We start from the raw sequence: 16,018 nt of genomic DNA on the forward strand, positions 1-16,018 counted from the left end.
CACAGAAGCGGCGAGACAGACAAGAAATTGAACTAGCTGTACGTTTCTGCCGGCTGTGCTTAACAATTGGCAAATGTGATCAGAGATAGACAGGCTTGAAACTTTCAATAGCTAAGAGTTTTACAAGGTGAAAGTGGATAAAATTTTACTTATGATGATTTCTTTTCAACCAAATATATTAGCTTTAAAGCCACATCAACCTTGGTGATATCATGATATCATCACTCCATATCCATTGACAAAGAAAAATAACAAAGAGGGAAAAAAGGCATAAAATAGATAAAAACTTAATGCTATTAGAAAGTTATTTAGAAACAAAAAAAGGAAGCCCTGATGGCTGAAAATGGTCAGAAATATTCAATCTCCATGATCAGCAACATCAACCTTGGTGGTGCAGGTCAACAGCCTGCGCCACACAGTTCTGAGCACCACACAGTTCTTCTTGGGATTAGTTTTGGATTTGTTTTTTCTTCTAGGACTCTTCCCGGCCTTTTCGTTCTTACCTCTGCCAAAACATTTTGTTTTTTCAGGCTCGGTTTCTTTCCTATGAAACGTGTAGCTCCTCAGGTACATTTGCCTGCATGAAATGCTATCAACAACAGAGGGATGTGTACGGCTGCCCCTGCTGCTCCCGTCTGAGCTCAGTGACCTGACAAACTCAGCATCTGATTCCGGCCATTTGTAGAGGTTCATGTACGTTGGTCTGACTGGGACCCTAGTGTCATTGACGCAGTTTGAGATACAGGTTGAAGCCATTTGGTTTAGGGGGTCAGGGTTCAGATTTCAAGTGATAAATATGGGCTGCTTCCTGGCTTCGGGTTTATAGAAAGAGTGAAAGACTGCTTCAAACGAAAGATAATGAAGAGAGATTGACAGAGATACAAGGGAGAAGCTTTCCTATTAGGGCGTTTATACAGTTGTTTTTATGTGGAAAATGTAATGATTTGGCATCATTTGGTGAGTGTATGCATGAAGAAAACGATTTGCATTTCGGGTCCATGTATTTATTAATAAAATATTGTAATAACAATGGTGAATATTAATTGTAAAAGGAAATAGGAGATGAATATCTTATGCCAAACGAGTAGGGATAGGCTGTTGTGGAGTCAAAGATACAGATCAAGATCTAATGGCGGATTCCATTTAGATAGTGTGACCGTTAAGGGTTGAAACAATATGTATATTATGCCTTTGAGGCCCTTGACTCTTGATAGCAGGCAGCTGCTATTCTTTGTGCCTTTTAGGCGAAGGTTATCTTTCTATTTTCAGGCACCAGGCTATGATGCTGCTGCAGCCGCCAGCCATGGATTAAAATGAGAGATACTGTCATGTTGGAACTTAGGAATGTAACTTCGAGCACAAAAAACCTTAAGAAACACAAAAAGAAAATACCCAAAAAGGATAAAAGCCAATGTGGTCAAGCCCAAGTCTGTTCTAGGCTATGCTTGAGCTTTTTCAATCTATTTTGCCTTAGGCACGGACCAGGATATCCTTGTTGAGAAAACAATCCAGGGCTAGAAATCACAGACATGGGCTGGATTCAAAGAGGGAAAACTAAAACTTAGAATTCTAGTGGGCTTTTGTGGGGTCATCTAAAACATAGGCTCATGAACAAGATCTCTAGAAAGTAGAAGCAAGAGTCCTCGAATGGGGTGGGGACAGTAGAAGCAGGCGGCTTGGCCTTGTCGTCATTATCAACTAATCTGTTACCAGCCAAGATAACATGACAATTTCCAACTCAATTACTTTTTTCAGTTTTGTCCCATTTTCCCCCCAGGGAAACGGGATTGGCATTGCTCTATAACAATACAATTTGATGAATTGGCTCATCCAGGTATGAAAGTGAAAGGCAAATAGGCAATATCCGATTCTTCAGACCATTTTCATGTAACTTGCATTTTCTGGCAAACTAAACCAAAAAAAAAAAAAAGTGGCGTCATGACTTAGGTAGTGGGTTTTGCAGCTGTCCCCAATCCCTTCCAGGCGGTTTCCTATAGGCTATAATGGTGTTGACTGCTGAGTGCTTTGGGGCCCTTTCAGACTTGCAATCTCCAACTTGCTTGTTTCTTTAGAAAGACAGAATAAAGAAACAAGAAGAAGCAGGTAACCTTACAATTTAAAAATTCATTAGAACTTGATCCTTATCTGAATTTGATACCTGGGTTCACATTAATACCCCAAAAGACTTTGTCCCTTGACTTTGGGAATTCGAGTGCAGCTTCGCCTATGCCATTTCTCAGTTCCATCAACTGTACCATTGTAGCAAAAAGAGTCACCATCTCCCGCGGTCAACAATTGTGCGAGAAGATGTGGATTTCCCAGCAACATGATAGTAGATCATAACAACACGGTGCCCCCATTCACAGTACGGTCAAGTCGATTGTACGGAGTAAACTGATTTATCAATACTAGTCGCACGTCCATGTCATGCCTTGTCCTTTCTTTCTTTGACATAAAATGTGGTTTAGGCTTAGCCATGAATGCTGGAACAGTGGACATTTCTTTCCCTGGTTCGAATAATTGAGTCCTTTTTCAAAAGTTTTTTAAATAAAAAATGACAGGTATATGCATGGGAAAGGCAACCACCTATTAACAACAAGGGAAGTACCAAGTTGCATGTGGCTATGTTGAGTAATTTTCTGCTTAATTATTCAGTTTCTAAATTTGACTTGATACCAATATATTAATGGTGAGAGATTACAAGACTTATCATCTCCAAACTCGTAGAAAGCAAACTTTGACTTGTCTATGTAACCAAAAAGAGTAAAAGACTATTGATCAAATTCGTGATAAGCTTCAGTCATTGGAAAAGTTGGAATGCAGAAAAAAAAAACCTTTTAATTTTTGCAAAAAAGAAATTTATGATTTATTTAGATGAATAGTGAAAAAGATTTTGATGAGATTAAAAATAATAATAAAATATAATAAAATTAAAAAAAATTTATTTTACCTATAATTAAAAAATTTATAAAAAAAATTATATTGAATGAATTTCACTAGAATTAATATTTAAATTGATTATACAATAAGTTCAACTATATCTTATTGAAAGTGTGGTGGAAACTAAATTCTCACTTAATAATGCTATATTTATTATTTCATAAGCAAACACAAAAAATAACCTAAAATAGTCATAAAAATTATGTATAAGTATAAACCTAAGAATATTACAATAAGCACCAAATTATTTTTTTACGCAAAATAAATCATTATATGATGATAAGAAAAAATATTATAAATATTAATATTTAAATCTTAAAATTATAAAATAATTACTACATGAAAAAATTATCAAATACATTAACAATAAAATTTTTTTTACTCTATAAACAAAATTAAAATGATAATATATATTTCTTATATATTTAAAAAATTAATTTTAAAAAATAAAACATATATCATTGTCTTAATCAACTTATAAAATTAAAAAACTCCACTGTACCAAATAATTTATCTTTCTACATGACCCATCTCAATTCAAGATGCACCTAAATTTTATTATATATATTTCTTTGACAGAATGTAAATTAGGAAAGGCACAGGAAATTTCCTAAGTATTAATTAAATATTAAACACAATTTGAAAAAGAAAGTTTTCACTTTTACCAAAGTGGAGATTCAGTGTGGAGGCCATGACCGTTGAAGCAATAGGGTCACCTTTAATTGCTTGCCACATGGGAAAAGCTTGAAAAGGAAGCACTTTATGTGGGCCCACCGTTGTCCTTTTGTACACGCGGCAAGACCGGTTGGTTAAGACTACGTGGAATCTAGGTTCTTCTAAAAGACAAAACACATACGGTAAACCAAAGGCTGTTGGATCGTATAAAGAGAGAGAGAGGTTTTGTAGCCGTTGAATCGCTCTTTATAAATCAGATCTCTCTCTTCACTTATTTGACTGTCAAGAAACAATTTTTTTAACAAAGTAACTAATGAGAGAGAGAACTAATTGGTAGCTGAGTGGTAAGATAGGAACTTGAAAATTCTGGTAAGCACAAACCTTAATTCTTTATTTTCTTTTGATTGATTTTTTTCTACTCTGTGTGGTTGCTGAGAAAATTTAGTTGAAAGTAATTTTCTTTGCGGGTGTCGAGGGGGAATTATTTTGTGATTGATAGATTTATCAGGGATTTGATTTCTGATGTGTAAAACTGTAAAAAAGTGAAAGCTTTAGCTGAGACTAAGAACTTTGGGCGATGAAACGAAAAGGTTTTTCTTTTTTGTTAATTTTGTTGTTGTCTCAGTGCGCAAACAGACTGGTAGCGTTTAATTATTAGTAGGTTTTGGTTAATTTACTTTGTAGATCATGATGTTTCCTTAAATTTCATTGCTTTCAGGTCCGGTATTGAAGAAAGGATATAAAATTTCGGCTTTTTTCTTCAGCTATTTTGGTTTTTTTTTTTTTTAGTTACTTGAATACTTGTTTTCTTTGGCATTGGATTTCAATGGGAAGAGGAGGGGAAGACTACGGGAAGAGAGAAAATGCCAGCGATGCCTTTTCCAACCAAGAAACTTTTCCTGCTTGGGCAAGAGATGTGAAACAATGTGAAGAGAAGTACAAAGTGAATCAAGAATTAGGATTATCATGTGCTGAAGTTGAAAAAAGGAGGCAAATTTATGGATGGAATGAGTTAGAAAAACATGAGGGCACATCAATATTTAAACTGATTTTGGAGCAATTTAATGACACATTGGTGAGGATATTATTGGTTGCTGCAATTGTATCCTTTGTTTTAGCTTGGTATGATGGTGAAGAAGGAGGGGAGATGGAGATAACAGCTTTTGTGGAACCGCTTGTTATTTTCTTGATCTTGATTGTGAATGCTATTGTTGGAATTTGGCAAGAAAGCAATGCGGAAAAAGCATTGGACGCTTTGAAGGAAATTCAATCAGAGCATGCAAATGTAGTTCGAGATGGTAAGAAGGTCTCAAATTTGCCTGCAAAGGAACTTGTCCCAGGTGATATTGTGGAGTTGAGAGCTGGTGATAAGGTAGCTGCGGATATGCGGGTTTTGTGTTTGATAAGCTCAACTGTAAGAGTTGAACAGGGGTCATTGACTGGGGAGAGTGAAGCTGTGAGCAAGACTGTGAAGGTTGTTCCTGAGAATTCCGATATTCAAGGGAAGAAATGTATGGTTTTTGCTGGAACAACTGTGGTCAATGGAAACTGTATTTGCTTGGTCACCCATATAGGCATGAATACAGAGATTGGGAAGGTGCATTCACAGATTCATGAAGCCTCGCAGAATGAGGAAGATACCCCATTAAAGAAGAAGTTGAATCAGTTTGGAGAGGTTCTAACAATGATAATTGGAGTAATTTGTGCATTGGTTTGGCTTATTAATGTGAAATACTTTCTTTCTTGGGAATATGTTGATGGTTGGCCTAGAAACTTTAAGTTCTCGTTTGAGAAGTGCACATATTACTTTGAAATTGCCGTGGCATTGGCTGTTGCTGCAATTCCAGAAGGTTTACCGGCAGTTATTACAACCTGTTTGGCACTGGGAACCCGAAAGATGGCTCAAAAGAACGCACTTGTCCGGAAGTTGCCTAGTGTTGAGACTCTTGGCTGCACAACTGTTATCTGTTCTGACAAGACAGGAACTTTGACTACCAATCAGATGGCTGTTTCAAAGCTTGTTGCTATAGGTTCAAGGCCAGGCACTCTGCGATCTTTTGATGTGGAAGGGACTACATATAACCCTTTTGATGGGAAAATACAAGGCTGGCCTGTTGGTCAAATGGATGCCAATCTTCAAATGATCGCAAAGATTTCTGCTGTTTGCAACGATGCTGGTGTTGAGCAATCTGGGAATCATTATGTTGCCACTGGAATGCCTACAGAGGCGGCACTAAAGGTGAAAACCCCCATTTCTGAATTTGAATCCTTTTAGTCTGTGTATACTGCATTTGTTTGAATGGAGCCAAAGGAAAAACTTAACTTTGAACCTGTTTTTTAGTAACATATTTTGAATTTAAATTCTGTTATTTTAAATGGTAGAACAGGAACACCTAAATCTCAGCACCAACAATTCTGTTATTTCCATTTAATGCAGCAGAAGTATGCTTCTGTTTGCCATATTCTACGCATGGCTTGTTTGCCCATGAAACTTGTGATTTGCTTTCTAAATTTGCAGAATGTAAACATTCAGATTATATGAAAAGTTCATGTTGCATATTTTTCCTTCACTGAGAGATTCCTGTTTGGTTCCTTTTCATTCCAGGTTCTCGTTGAGAAAATGGGATTTCCTGAAGGGTATGATTCCTCTTCAGGTCATGGGGATCCTCAACGTATGTCAACTGGTTTCTTTCCTATAATTTTATCATTCTTAGGTTATGATTTCTAGATCCTTCTGAGCATTCTCTTTTATTTTTTTTATGCTACACAAGGTTGTTGTCAACTGTGGAACAAAATAGAGCAAAGGATTGCAACACTTGAGTTTGACCGTGATCGAAAGTCCATGGGAGTTATCGTTAATTCCAGCTCAGGACATAAGTCATTGCTAGTAAAGGTTTATTCATCTCTCTTTGCCTCATAACATGGACTGATTACCAGGGATGGCATCGGGTCGGGTTCGGGGCGGGTTTTGCTCGCCCCAAACCCGACCTGATTTGATCCGAATTTTTTAATAACCGACCCGACAATATGTAAATAGTACCCGACCCGACCCAAAATTAATAAAATAATATTTTTTAAAATATAAAATATTATTTTTTAAATATAAATATTTAAAAATATCATTATATAAATATATATATAAATAAATAAATAATTAATTAATTAAAAAATAATTTTTTAATAATGTCGGGTCGGGTAGGGTAGGATTTTAGGCATACCCGATCCGACCCGACCCGAAACCCGAAATTCAAAAAAAAAAAAAAATCCGACCCTATAGGGTCGGGTCGGGCCGAAACCCGTCAGGGACGGGCTTGATTGCCGTCCCTACTGATTACTTGTAAAATTAAAGATTTGATTTGTTTATGTTGTTTATGTGTACTCTTCCAATATGCTTTCTTTTCTTTTTGGTGGTAGCAAACACCCTATTAAGATTTAACATGATGCAAGCTGCTGGTCTAAAGTTTATTCGCACACCCTTTCTAATATATCGCTATAATTGTGCATGCTTAATGTTGCAGGGTGCTGTAGAGAATTTATTGGAGAGGAGCTCTTTTATCCAGTTACTTGATAGTTCTATTGTAGAACTAGATCAATATTCAAGGGATCTTATTTTACAAAGTCTTCGTGAAATGTCAACAGATGCATTACGTTGTCTTGGTTTCGCGTATAAGGAAGAGCTTTTTGAGTTTGCAACATATAATGGTGATGAAGATCATCCAGCTCATCAGCTTTTGCTTAATCTATCCAATTATTCTTCCATTGAGAACAAACTTATTTTTGTTGGTTTAGTTGGGCTAAGGGTAAGTTGCTGTGGGTTTGTATATGCATTTTTGTTTTCTTACTTCTGTCCACCCTTTATCTGAACCACTTGAACAAAACTATCAAGGATCCTCCTCGGAAAGAGGTTCGTCAAGCAATTGAGGACTGCAAAGCAGCTGGGATTCGTGTTATGGTCATTACAGGAGACAACAAAAACACAGCAGAAGCTATTTGTCGTGAAATTGGTGTATTTGGATCTCATGAAGATATCGGTTCTAGAAGCTTAACAGGAAAGGAGTTTATGGATCATCCTGATCAGAAAAATCATCTGAGACAGAGTGGAGGTCTCTTATTTTCTCGGGCTGAGCCAAGGCACAAGCAAGAAATAGTTAGGTTGCTGAAAGAGGATGGTGAAGTGGTTGCAATGACTGGGGATGGAGTTAATGATGCTCCTGCCTTGAAGTTGGCTGATATTGGAGTAGCAATGGGCATTGCTGGGACAGAGGTATCAACCACTCTTTGTTCTATATTAATTTTCATTTAATTTGGTGGATTACATAGAGCATCCATGGTGTCCATACGGTTACTTGCATAATTTCATGTACTATTTCATTTTGTACTTGTGTGACTTGTTTTGCTACTGCACATTCTCAGCTCACTTGTGAAGTAGCATTTTGCCTAATGATTCAGAGAGACTGATTTTATTAGCTTCTTTTGAATGCATATGCAACATGCATAGTTGTACTGCAGTTTATTCAGAATGTATATGGTGGAAGATCTATACCACTTTTTCCTGAGATTATGTGGACACAGAGTCAACTAATTATTCTAAATTTTTTGGTGTGATTTCATCTGTATTTTTCTATTGGTTTTTTGAAATCTTAGCATACTTTATTGTCTATTATCAGGCTATTATAGTAGAATTCTACATCCTGAAACCTAGTATTCAAGTCAAAGTTATTCTAGTATTCTAGTCAAAGTTATTCATGAACGCATTATTTTCTTATTTTCCAGGTTGCAAAGGAAGCCTCTGACATGGTGTTAGCAGATGATAACTTCAGCACTATAGTTGCTGCAGTTGGCGAAGGCAGATCCATTTACAACAATATGAAGGCTTTTATAAGGTTATTATTGTTGTTTTTTAGATCCATAACTTGAAAATGAACTGGCAATGTTGTTGCATATATTCATGGTTTTGCGCTTATGATTTTACTGAAATGGAACAAATTGCTTCAAATCCGTTCTCTTAATGACAAAGCTGCACTCATTCAAGCTAGATTCTAACTCAGATCAGTTGTATCTTTATTCCTTTTTCTTTTCTTCTAAACCTTTTGGTCAATGTTGGATTCATTTTTAATTCCCCGCATAGAGTGACATATTCTTCTACTTATAATTGCAGGTATATGATCTCTTCCAATATTGGTGAGGTTGCTTCTATATTTTTGACATCTGCTTTGGGTATTCCAGAAGGCATGATCCCTGTTCAGCTTCTCTGGGTTAATCTTGTTACTGACGGACCTCCAGCAACTGCTCTAGGGTTCAATCCGCCTGACAAAGATATAATGAAGAAGCCTCCAAGAAGAAGCGATGACTCATTAATCACTGCTTGGATCTTATTCCGCTACCTGGTGATCATCTTTTTCTTGTCCTTGACCACGTAAAGTGGAATTACCAAAGATGTGAACCAACTTTCTTCATTGGTGCAGGTGATTGGGTTATATGTTGGGATAGCCACGGTTGGGGTATTTATCATATGGTACACGCACCACTCTTTCCTGGGCATTGATCTGAGTGGAGATGGCCACAGTTTGGTTTCCTACTCCCAACTTGCCAACTGGGGTCAATGCTCTTCTTGGGAAGGTTTCTCAGCGTCACCATTCAAAGCAGGTTCCCAAGTATACAAATTCGATACAAACCCATGCGATTACTTTCAGTCAGGGAAAATCAAAGCCTCGACTCTTTCCCTCTCAGTCTTGGTGGCCATTGAAATGTTCAATTCCCTCAACGCCCTCTCTGAAGATGGAAGCTTATTGACAATGCCTCCTTGGGTCAACCCATGGCTTCTTTTAGCCATGTCAGTGTCATTTGGCCTGCACTTCTTGATTCTGTACGTGCCATTTCTTGCTCAAGTATTCGGGATTGTTCCTCTCAGTCTCAACGAATGGCTCCTGGTACTTGCTGTTGCTTTCCCAGTCATTCTAATTGATGAAGTTCTCAAATTCATAGGAAGATGCACAACTGGGCTGCGCTATTCTTCTGCAAAAAGATCGTTCAAGCATAAAGCTGAGTGATTCCCCAGTAGTTGTAACAACATTCAGTTGCTTTCATTATCACTGCAATTTCCATAAATTCAGTTATTTTCACTAACAACATTAGTAAATAAATTTAAATTTTCATTAAAATCTGCATTTCAGGGCACGAATTACATATCACAAAAGCAAACAACAAACCCAAACTCAATTCCTAATAACCCCCTAATTACAAGCCCTAACCCTTAAGCTCAAACATTCTTGACAGCAAGACTTCGAGTCCCCACCGACCCTTCTCAAAACCTAAACCCTAAATCATTTAACCACCAAATCCGTACAGAGTCCTACCCTGTCTCTTCAGTGCATAAACCACATCCATAGCAGTCACAGTCTTTCTCCTCGCATGTTCGGTGTAAGTCACAGCATCACGAATCACGTTCTCCAAGAAGATCTTCAGAACCCCACGTGTTTCCTCGTAGATTAAGCCACTGATACGCTTGACTCCTCCCCTCCGAGCCAAACGCCGAATTGCCGGCTTTGTGATTCCCTGGATGTTATCGCGGAGGACCTTACGGTGGCGCTTCGCCCCTCCCTTGCCAAGTCCCTTGCCCCCCTTTCCTCTCCCCGACATCTTGAATATAGAACCAAGATTAACAAATTTTGAAGCTTCGGAGGTTTTATGTGAATTATGGGAACATATTTATAGGGGAAGTGGGGAGTGTTGAGTTGAGAGAGTGATCCGTATGATATGATTAACGATGAATTGTGGCCGTTGATAAGATATAACGGAGGGTTGAGATGAAGATAAGTATCTCCGCGGATCAATGACGTGGATAAATTTAGGTGTTGAAGCGGTGTTTTTTGGATTTAGTGTTTCTGTCGGTTGAAATTTGAAAACTTAGACATAAGCGCGTCATCATTCGGCAATTGTAAATGAAGCCCATGTAAAGAGTTTGGCCCAACATTAACAAACTTACACCATTAGGTTTTTTATAGTGGACCCATAGTTGAGTGTGCTTTTGATGGGTCTGAACTGAATCCTGGTATTGTGAGGATGGGCGTTAATCCTGTCAGATTCAGGGTATGGATAAGGTTTTTCACAGAATTTTGCAAACCCATTTCGCCAATATGTTGCCCTTTGGCCCATCATACTTGAAGTTGTTAAAACAATTCTGACTTGTTTCCTCAGAGGCTTGTCTTGTCCTAATCGAAAGAAGATATCAGCTCGGTTCAAGCCTTCAAGCTCATGCCCCAATAACTATAATGGAAGGCAACCTTGTTTGCATCGGGCATATGACTCCAATTTTCAGCAGAAAAAAAGAAAAGAGCAAATGACTCTCCAACTCACTGCTTCTCATGTGCTACTATTTGGGGGATAATATCGGATCGGAAGTTGATTCGATTTTTTTAAATAATATATATTATTATAAATTTTTAAAATTTAATTCGATTATGAATCGATTTTTACTTTAAAAATTAATTTGATTTAATCGAATTTTATTAATTCAGTACAATTTTATTTATTAATTTTTTATATATTATTTTAATAAAATTTTTAATAAAATTAAATAAATTTATATATAAAATAATTATTTTATTTATAAAATTTTAAAAAATATATAAATCAATAAAATATATAATTTAATTCGATTTTTTTATTTTTTTATATTTCTACTCAAAATTTAATACAAATTTATTATATATTTAATATCTAAATAGAATAAAAAAATTTTAAATTAAACCAAATATTATAATTTTAAATTATTTTTTATTGCCAATGTGAACACTTACGTCAGTTTGTGAAGGTAACAGTTAATTTTATGGCCAAAAAGGCGGCTAATGATCACTGCTTAGACTCTAATCAATTCCTACCATTATCATTAAGATGGCTAGCATCTTCCAGAGAGCAAGGGATCGCAATGGATTTGGCTCATTTTCTAGCCATTATGCAACTTAATCATGTTCGTTGGACCCAGGTTTTAGATAACATTAACAAACATTCATAAAAACAACATCCCCCATTACCTTTTCCCCACGTTGGCAATCCCCAAAAAACTCTTGATGCCCCTTTTTTTAGTATTCTTTACAAAGATTATTGTCCATTTCCATATTTCAAAGACTATGAAGAAACTTTGGAGGCAATGATGAATCGAAAGGAAAAAAGAAAGAAAAACGAGAGAGCCTAATAGTTTCTGGTATTATTGTTTTATTGTTTATTATATTTGGATAATGGGAGCTTTTGATTCTTGGAATCTTATAGTTTAATGTATTTTCATGATACAAAGGCCATACATAAACTTAGTGGCCAAACCACAGCTGCTGCCGTGCCCGACAAATCGCCGCCCTTCCCATCTCTAGGATTGCCTTAAAGAGAGTAATAGCCATTAGCTAAAGAGAAAGTAAGTTCAGATTCTCTTATAGTAAAACAAATGTGTAGACATCGATTTTGTTTGGATTTATTGTATTTTTTTCAGTTTAATAATAATAATAAAAAAAAAATCAGAAGGTTGGTACGATGTCACTGCGGTTCCTGTCTAACCTCCGATCAGCCTTTGACTAGCCTTTTGTCTGATCACCAAACCAAACAGCCACCCTACCGCGCCTACCATCACCATCTATCCCCCTATTTGAAGCTCTTTAAAACCCCTGACCTCTTCCCTTTCAAACTCTCTCTTGGACACCTTTTTGGCACCAGACACCAAAAGCTTACCCTTCATTACTACCCAACCCCCCTTTCAACAAGCTCAATACCCATACTAGCACCTTAATCTGAGCCTCAAACCCATACCCAAATACCCAAACAAAAACACACAAATAGAAACAAAAAAATAAAGACAAACAATCCTCCCCGTAGGGAGGAACCTCAGTGCCAGAAAGCCTTGTAAACAAGTAAAAAAATCATCAGTGTCTTTTTTTTAAAAAAAAAAGAAAAAAAAAGGAGATCGAAACCTTTGAGCCATGATCTACGCTGATCGGGGCTGTTTTTGACAAAACGGATGTCAGATCTAGGAAGAGAGCGTTGAAGAGCACTTTTGAGAGTATTATTAAAATTTTTCAGCCACTGACGACCACTGGCAGCTCCTGCCAGTGGTGACCCAAGAGGTGGTCGGTACAACGGTCCGACGACCGGATAGCGAGAGAGCTCTCTTTTTTTTTTTTCTGAAACAGAAAAAGAATTAACAAAAAAAAATTTAGTTATATATAAAAGACTAAAGAGCAAAACGACGTCATTTTAGGCTAGGGAGATCCGCACGTGGACCCGATCTGACTCGAGATTTGTGTAACCGACCAGCCAACTCGGTTCCTCAGCAACTCTGAACCAATTTGATCAGACCGGACTGAACCGCTCCTTAGATCGGTTCGAACCACTTCTCAACTGGCTCAACTGAACCGCGCATCGAACCGACCCCTTTTCGATCCAATCGAACCTCCGTTGATCGAACCATTGACCGGTCCGGTTCAAGTAAAAAAATATTTTTTTTAATTTTCTAATTTATTTATTTATTATTATTTTTATTATTTTAAGTATTTTTTTTTATATATTTATGCATGATAAGTTCTTAAATTTGTTATGATAAGTTTTTTTAATTGTTTTAATAATAATAAAAATGAAAATAAGTAAGATAACAATTAAATAAATATATATATATTAAAAATGCTTAAATAATAATAATAATAGAATAATTATTATTATTTTCCCTGCCTAGATATTGGTGGGAATAAAAAATATTTTCCTAAAAAAATAATTTCGTCTAGATGTTGAGAAATTTTTGTTAATAAATTTTCATAAAAAGAAATATATAAGAAAATTTTAATTAATTTTCAAAAATCATTAAAATCGAACTTGCTTCGAAAATTCGCATAGATGTTGGAGATTTTTAGAGATGTTCGTATTTTCTTATAAACGAAACCTTAAACATTAATTCTTAATTTTCAAAATCCTAGGTTTCTAAAACCCTTAAAATTAAAATCCCTTAAAATCTAAAATCCTAAAATCCAAAATCCGTTAAATTCAAACCCTTAAATCAAAACCCTAAACCTTTCTTACCTTAAAAACCAAATCCTAAAACTCTCAAAACTTAAATCCAAACTCTTAAAATCTGAATCTTCAAAATCTTGAAACCTTAATCTTTAAAACCTCTACTTAAGCCTTACTCAAAACATCCTAAAAATCTTAAGGACGCGTGTGAAAATCTCATTTAAAGTAATTTATTCCTGAATGCTGCCTAGATGATGGGGTATTTAAGAAATTTTACCTTGTTAAGTCTTTTTACACGATTTCTTAATTCGCATTAAAAATAAGATTAATAAGTAAAAAGCATAATAGTAAATTGGGATCTTAAATATAAACAGTCGCACCTAAGCTCTGCATAGATGTTGAAGAGTCGGAATGGTCTTATTATATTTAAGAACCCAACTTTTAAATTGTATTTCATTTTACATAACATTCATTAGCATTCATACGTTATCGTGTTATCATCGATAATTGTCTACATTATTCTCTCTTTAATTTTCTGTTTGATGATAAAATATTTTATAATAAAAAAGAATAATACATTTTAAAATTTTTTTTGTGATATTATAAAATAAAATAAAAATAACATTCCAAAGGAAATAATTCTTGGTACTCTGCCTAGATGTTGAAGAGTCACTAATAATTATCATCTATAAAGATTGTTATTTTATTTTAAAGATTATCGTATTAAATCTTAAGCAAAAAGAGTTATTTTAAATTATACCTAGATGTTGAAGAATTTTAAAATAATTTTTTAACTTTAAGATTTTCTCATTATTCCTAAATAAAGAGTTTTAGCAAAATTTTATTTTTTCAAAACGAATGGAATTAGTATTAAATTTCAAGTCAAAACCTTTTTTATCCAACATCGAAAATAACACATAATTAAATGGTACCAACTTATGGGCGTTGTGGCGGTGCTAATCCTTCCCCATACGTAACCAATTCCCGGACCCAACCTAATTTTTCGTAGACTAAAATTTATCTTTTTGATAAACTTTAAACCCATTTTTATAGTTTTATTAAAAAAATAAACTTTTGGGTGACCAATCACACCCTAAGAAAGATTGGTGGCGACTCAGTTTTATTTATTTCGATTTTAAAACTCCTTTACATCTGACGGTCTCAAAACCGTTACGACAGCTCGACGACTCCACTGGGGAGATTTGAGAGTCAGGCCAAAATTTTAATTATGCGCTATTAGCAATGGTTGGATTTAATTGGTTTTATTTAATATTTAGTTTAATCCCCTTATTTTAATTTTTCAAAAATATATATACGAGTTAATAAATAAAATAAATTGTATGTTAGTTATTAATTTATTTTGATTTTGTGGCTATGATTATTCATGTTATTTTGATTAATACATTGCTTTACGCATACTTTGCATATTCGCTCACATGCATGAGCTCTATACCCGGGTTCTACCCCTTTTAGGAGAAAGTGAAGTAGCTACGCTCTCGTGAGATGATAACCTTCACATTTGCTAGCGAAACACTTTCACTGAAATTGAACCATTTTCGTTTGTAGCCTGTAATGGGTAAGGATCGAAGTTCTTTACTAGTCTAGTGTGGATGCTAGTGAGGATCAATTTGGGAACCTTTAGATGAACAAATCTTCACTCAGCATACAATGAACCTTAGGGGATCGACCTTCGATAAAGCATTGTCTTTTTGTAGAAATAAGAGAATAGCATTTTCTTAAAGATTTTTTTCAACATGTATTTCATTCCTTTGGTAGTTATCCAAAATTTACATTTTCATAAAATATTTTAGAATAGAATGAATTATTTTTAGCATTAATCCAACAAGCAAAAAAAAAAAAAAAGTTCTCAAAAAAATTAAAGATTTTTTTTAAAGAATTCTTTGTTTATTGACCGAATAAAATTAATTTTCAAGTCCTAGTTCTTTTATTCTTTCTTTTTAATTTTTTTTCTTTTTTTCATATTTTGTTTCATCTTTCGCATTTCATGCATCATGATGAAATAATACATGTATCTCATCCCATGTGCATCATGATAGGATAATATGAGCATTCCATCCCATCCACATCAATGGACAGTGCATGCATCCCATGTTATACACTTGTTGATAAATGATACATGCCTACCATACGTGTCTTAATAAGTAGTACGCACATTCCATTTCATTACATATTTAAAGGTAGTGTTAGTTTCACTAGGTTGGCATAACACAAGCATTGCATTCCATGTAAAAATATAACTTGCACTTGATAGGTTCATGCATTCCATTAGTCATAGGAATACAACTCATCATTCATGTAAATATGTCATTGCATTTCATGCATATAGATTTATGAAGAATAGGGTTGTATGGAACATACATTGCATTTCATATCCCATTATCCCTACAATATAACA

General features: G+C 35.3%; 3 protein-coding genes across 4 annotated transcripts; 1 reads left to right on the forward strand and 2 right to left on the reverse strand.

Annotated features, from left to right (window-relative positions):
• Window positions 1-277: 277 nt before the first annotated feature.
• Window positions 278-1,141, reverse strand: LOC111302176 (uncharacterized). The gene has a single exon (XM_022898113.2). The coding sequence runs from the start codon at window positions 754-756 to the stop codon at window positions 358-360; it is 399 nt and encodes a 132-aa protein (XP_022753848.1). The 5' UTR covers window positions 757-1,141; the 3' UTR covers window positions 278-357.
• A 2,751-nt stretch (window positions 1,142-3,892) lies between these two features.
• Window positions 3,893-9,776, forward strand: LOC111301434 (calcium-transporting ATPase 1, endoplasmic reticulum-type-like). Of its 2 annotated transcripts, XM_022897064.2 has the most exons (9): window positions 3,893-3,984; window positions 4,334-5,854; window positions 6,221-6,287; window positions 6,387-6,508; window positions 7,134-7,415; window positions 7,502-7,879; window positions 8,389-8,498; window positions 8,774-9,002; window positions 9,081-9,776. In XM_022897064.2, exons 2-9 carry the CDS (start codon window positions 4,442-4,444, stop codon window positions 9,663-9,665), a joined length of 3,186 nt encoding a protein of 1,061 aa, XP_022752799.2. In that variant the 5' UTR covers window positions 3,893-3,984; window positions 4,334-4,441; the 3' UTR covers window positions 9,666-9,776. The 2 variants fall into 2 exon arrangements, with proteins under 2 accessions (XP_022752799.2, XP_022752800.2); XM_022897065.2 differs by lacking the exons at window positions 6,221-6,287; window positions 6,387-6,508.
• LOC111301435 (histone H4) lies at window positions 9,747-10,254 on the reverse strand. Its single transcript, XM_089744862.1, has one exon. It carries the CDS (start codon window positions 10,252-10,254, stop codon window positions 9,943-9,945), a length of 312 nt encoding a protein of 103 aa, XP_089600988.1. The 3' UTR covers window positions 9,747-9,942.
• Window positions 10,255-16,018: the final 5,764 nt, after the last annotated feature.

This window comes from Durio zibethinus, chromosome 15 (genome assembly GCF_047325235.1).
Source record: "Durio zibethinus cultivar Kanyao isolate XHJ-2024 chromosome 15, ASM4732523v1, whole genome shotgun sequence".
Taxonomy (NCBI): Eukaryota; Viridiplantae; Streptophyta; class Magnoliopsida; order Malvales; family Malvaceae; genus Durio; species Durio zibethinus.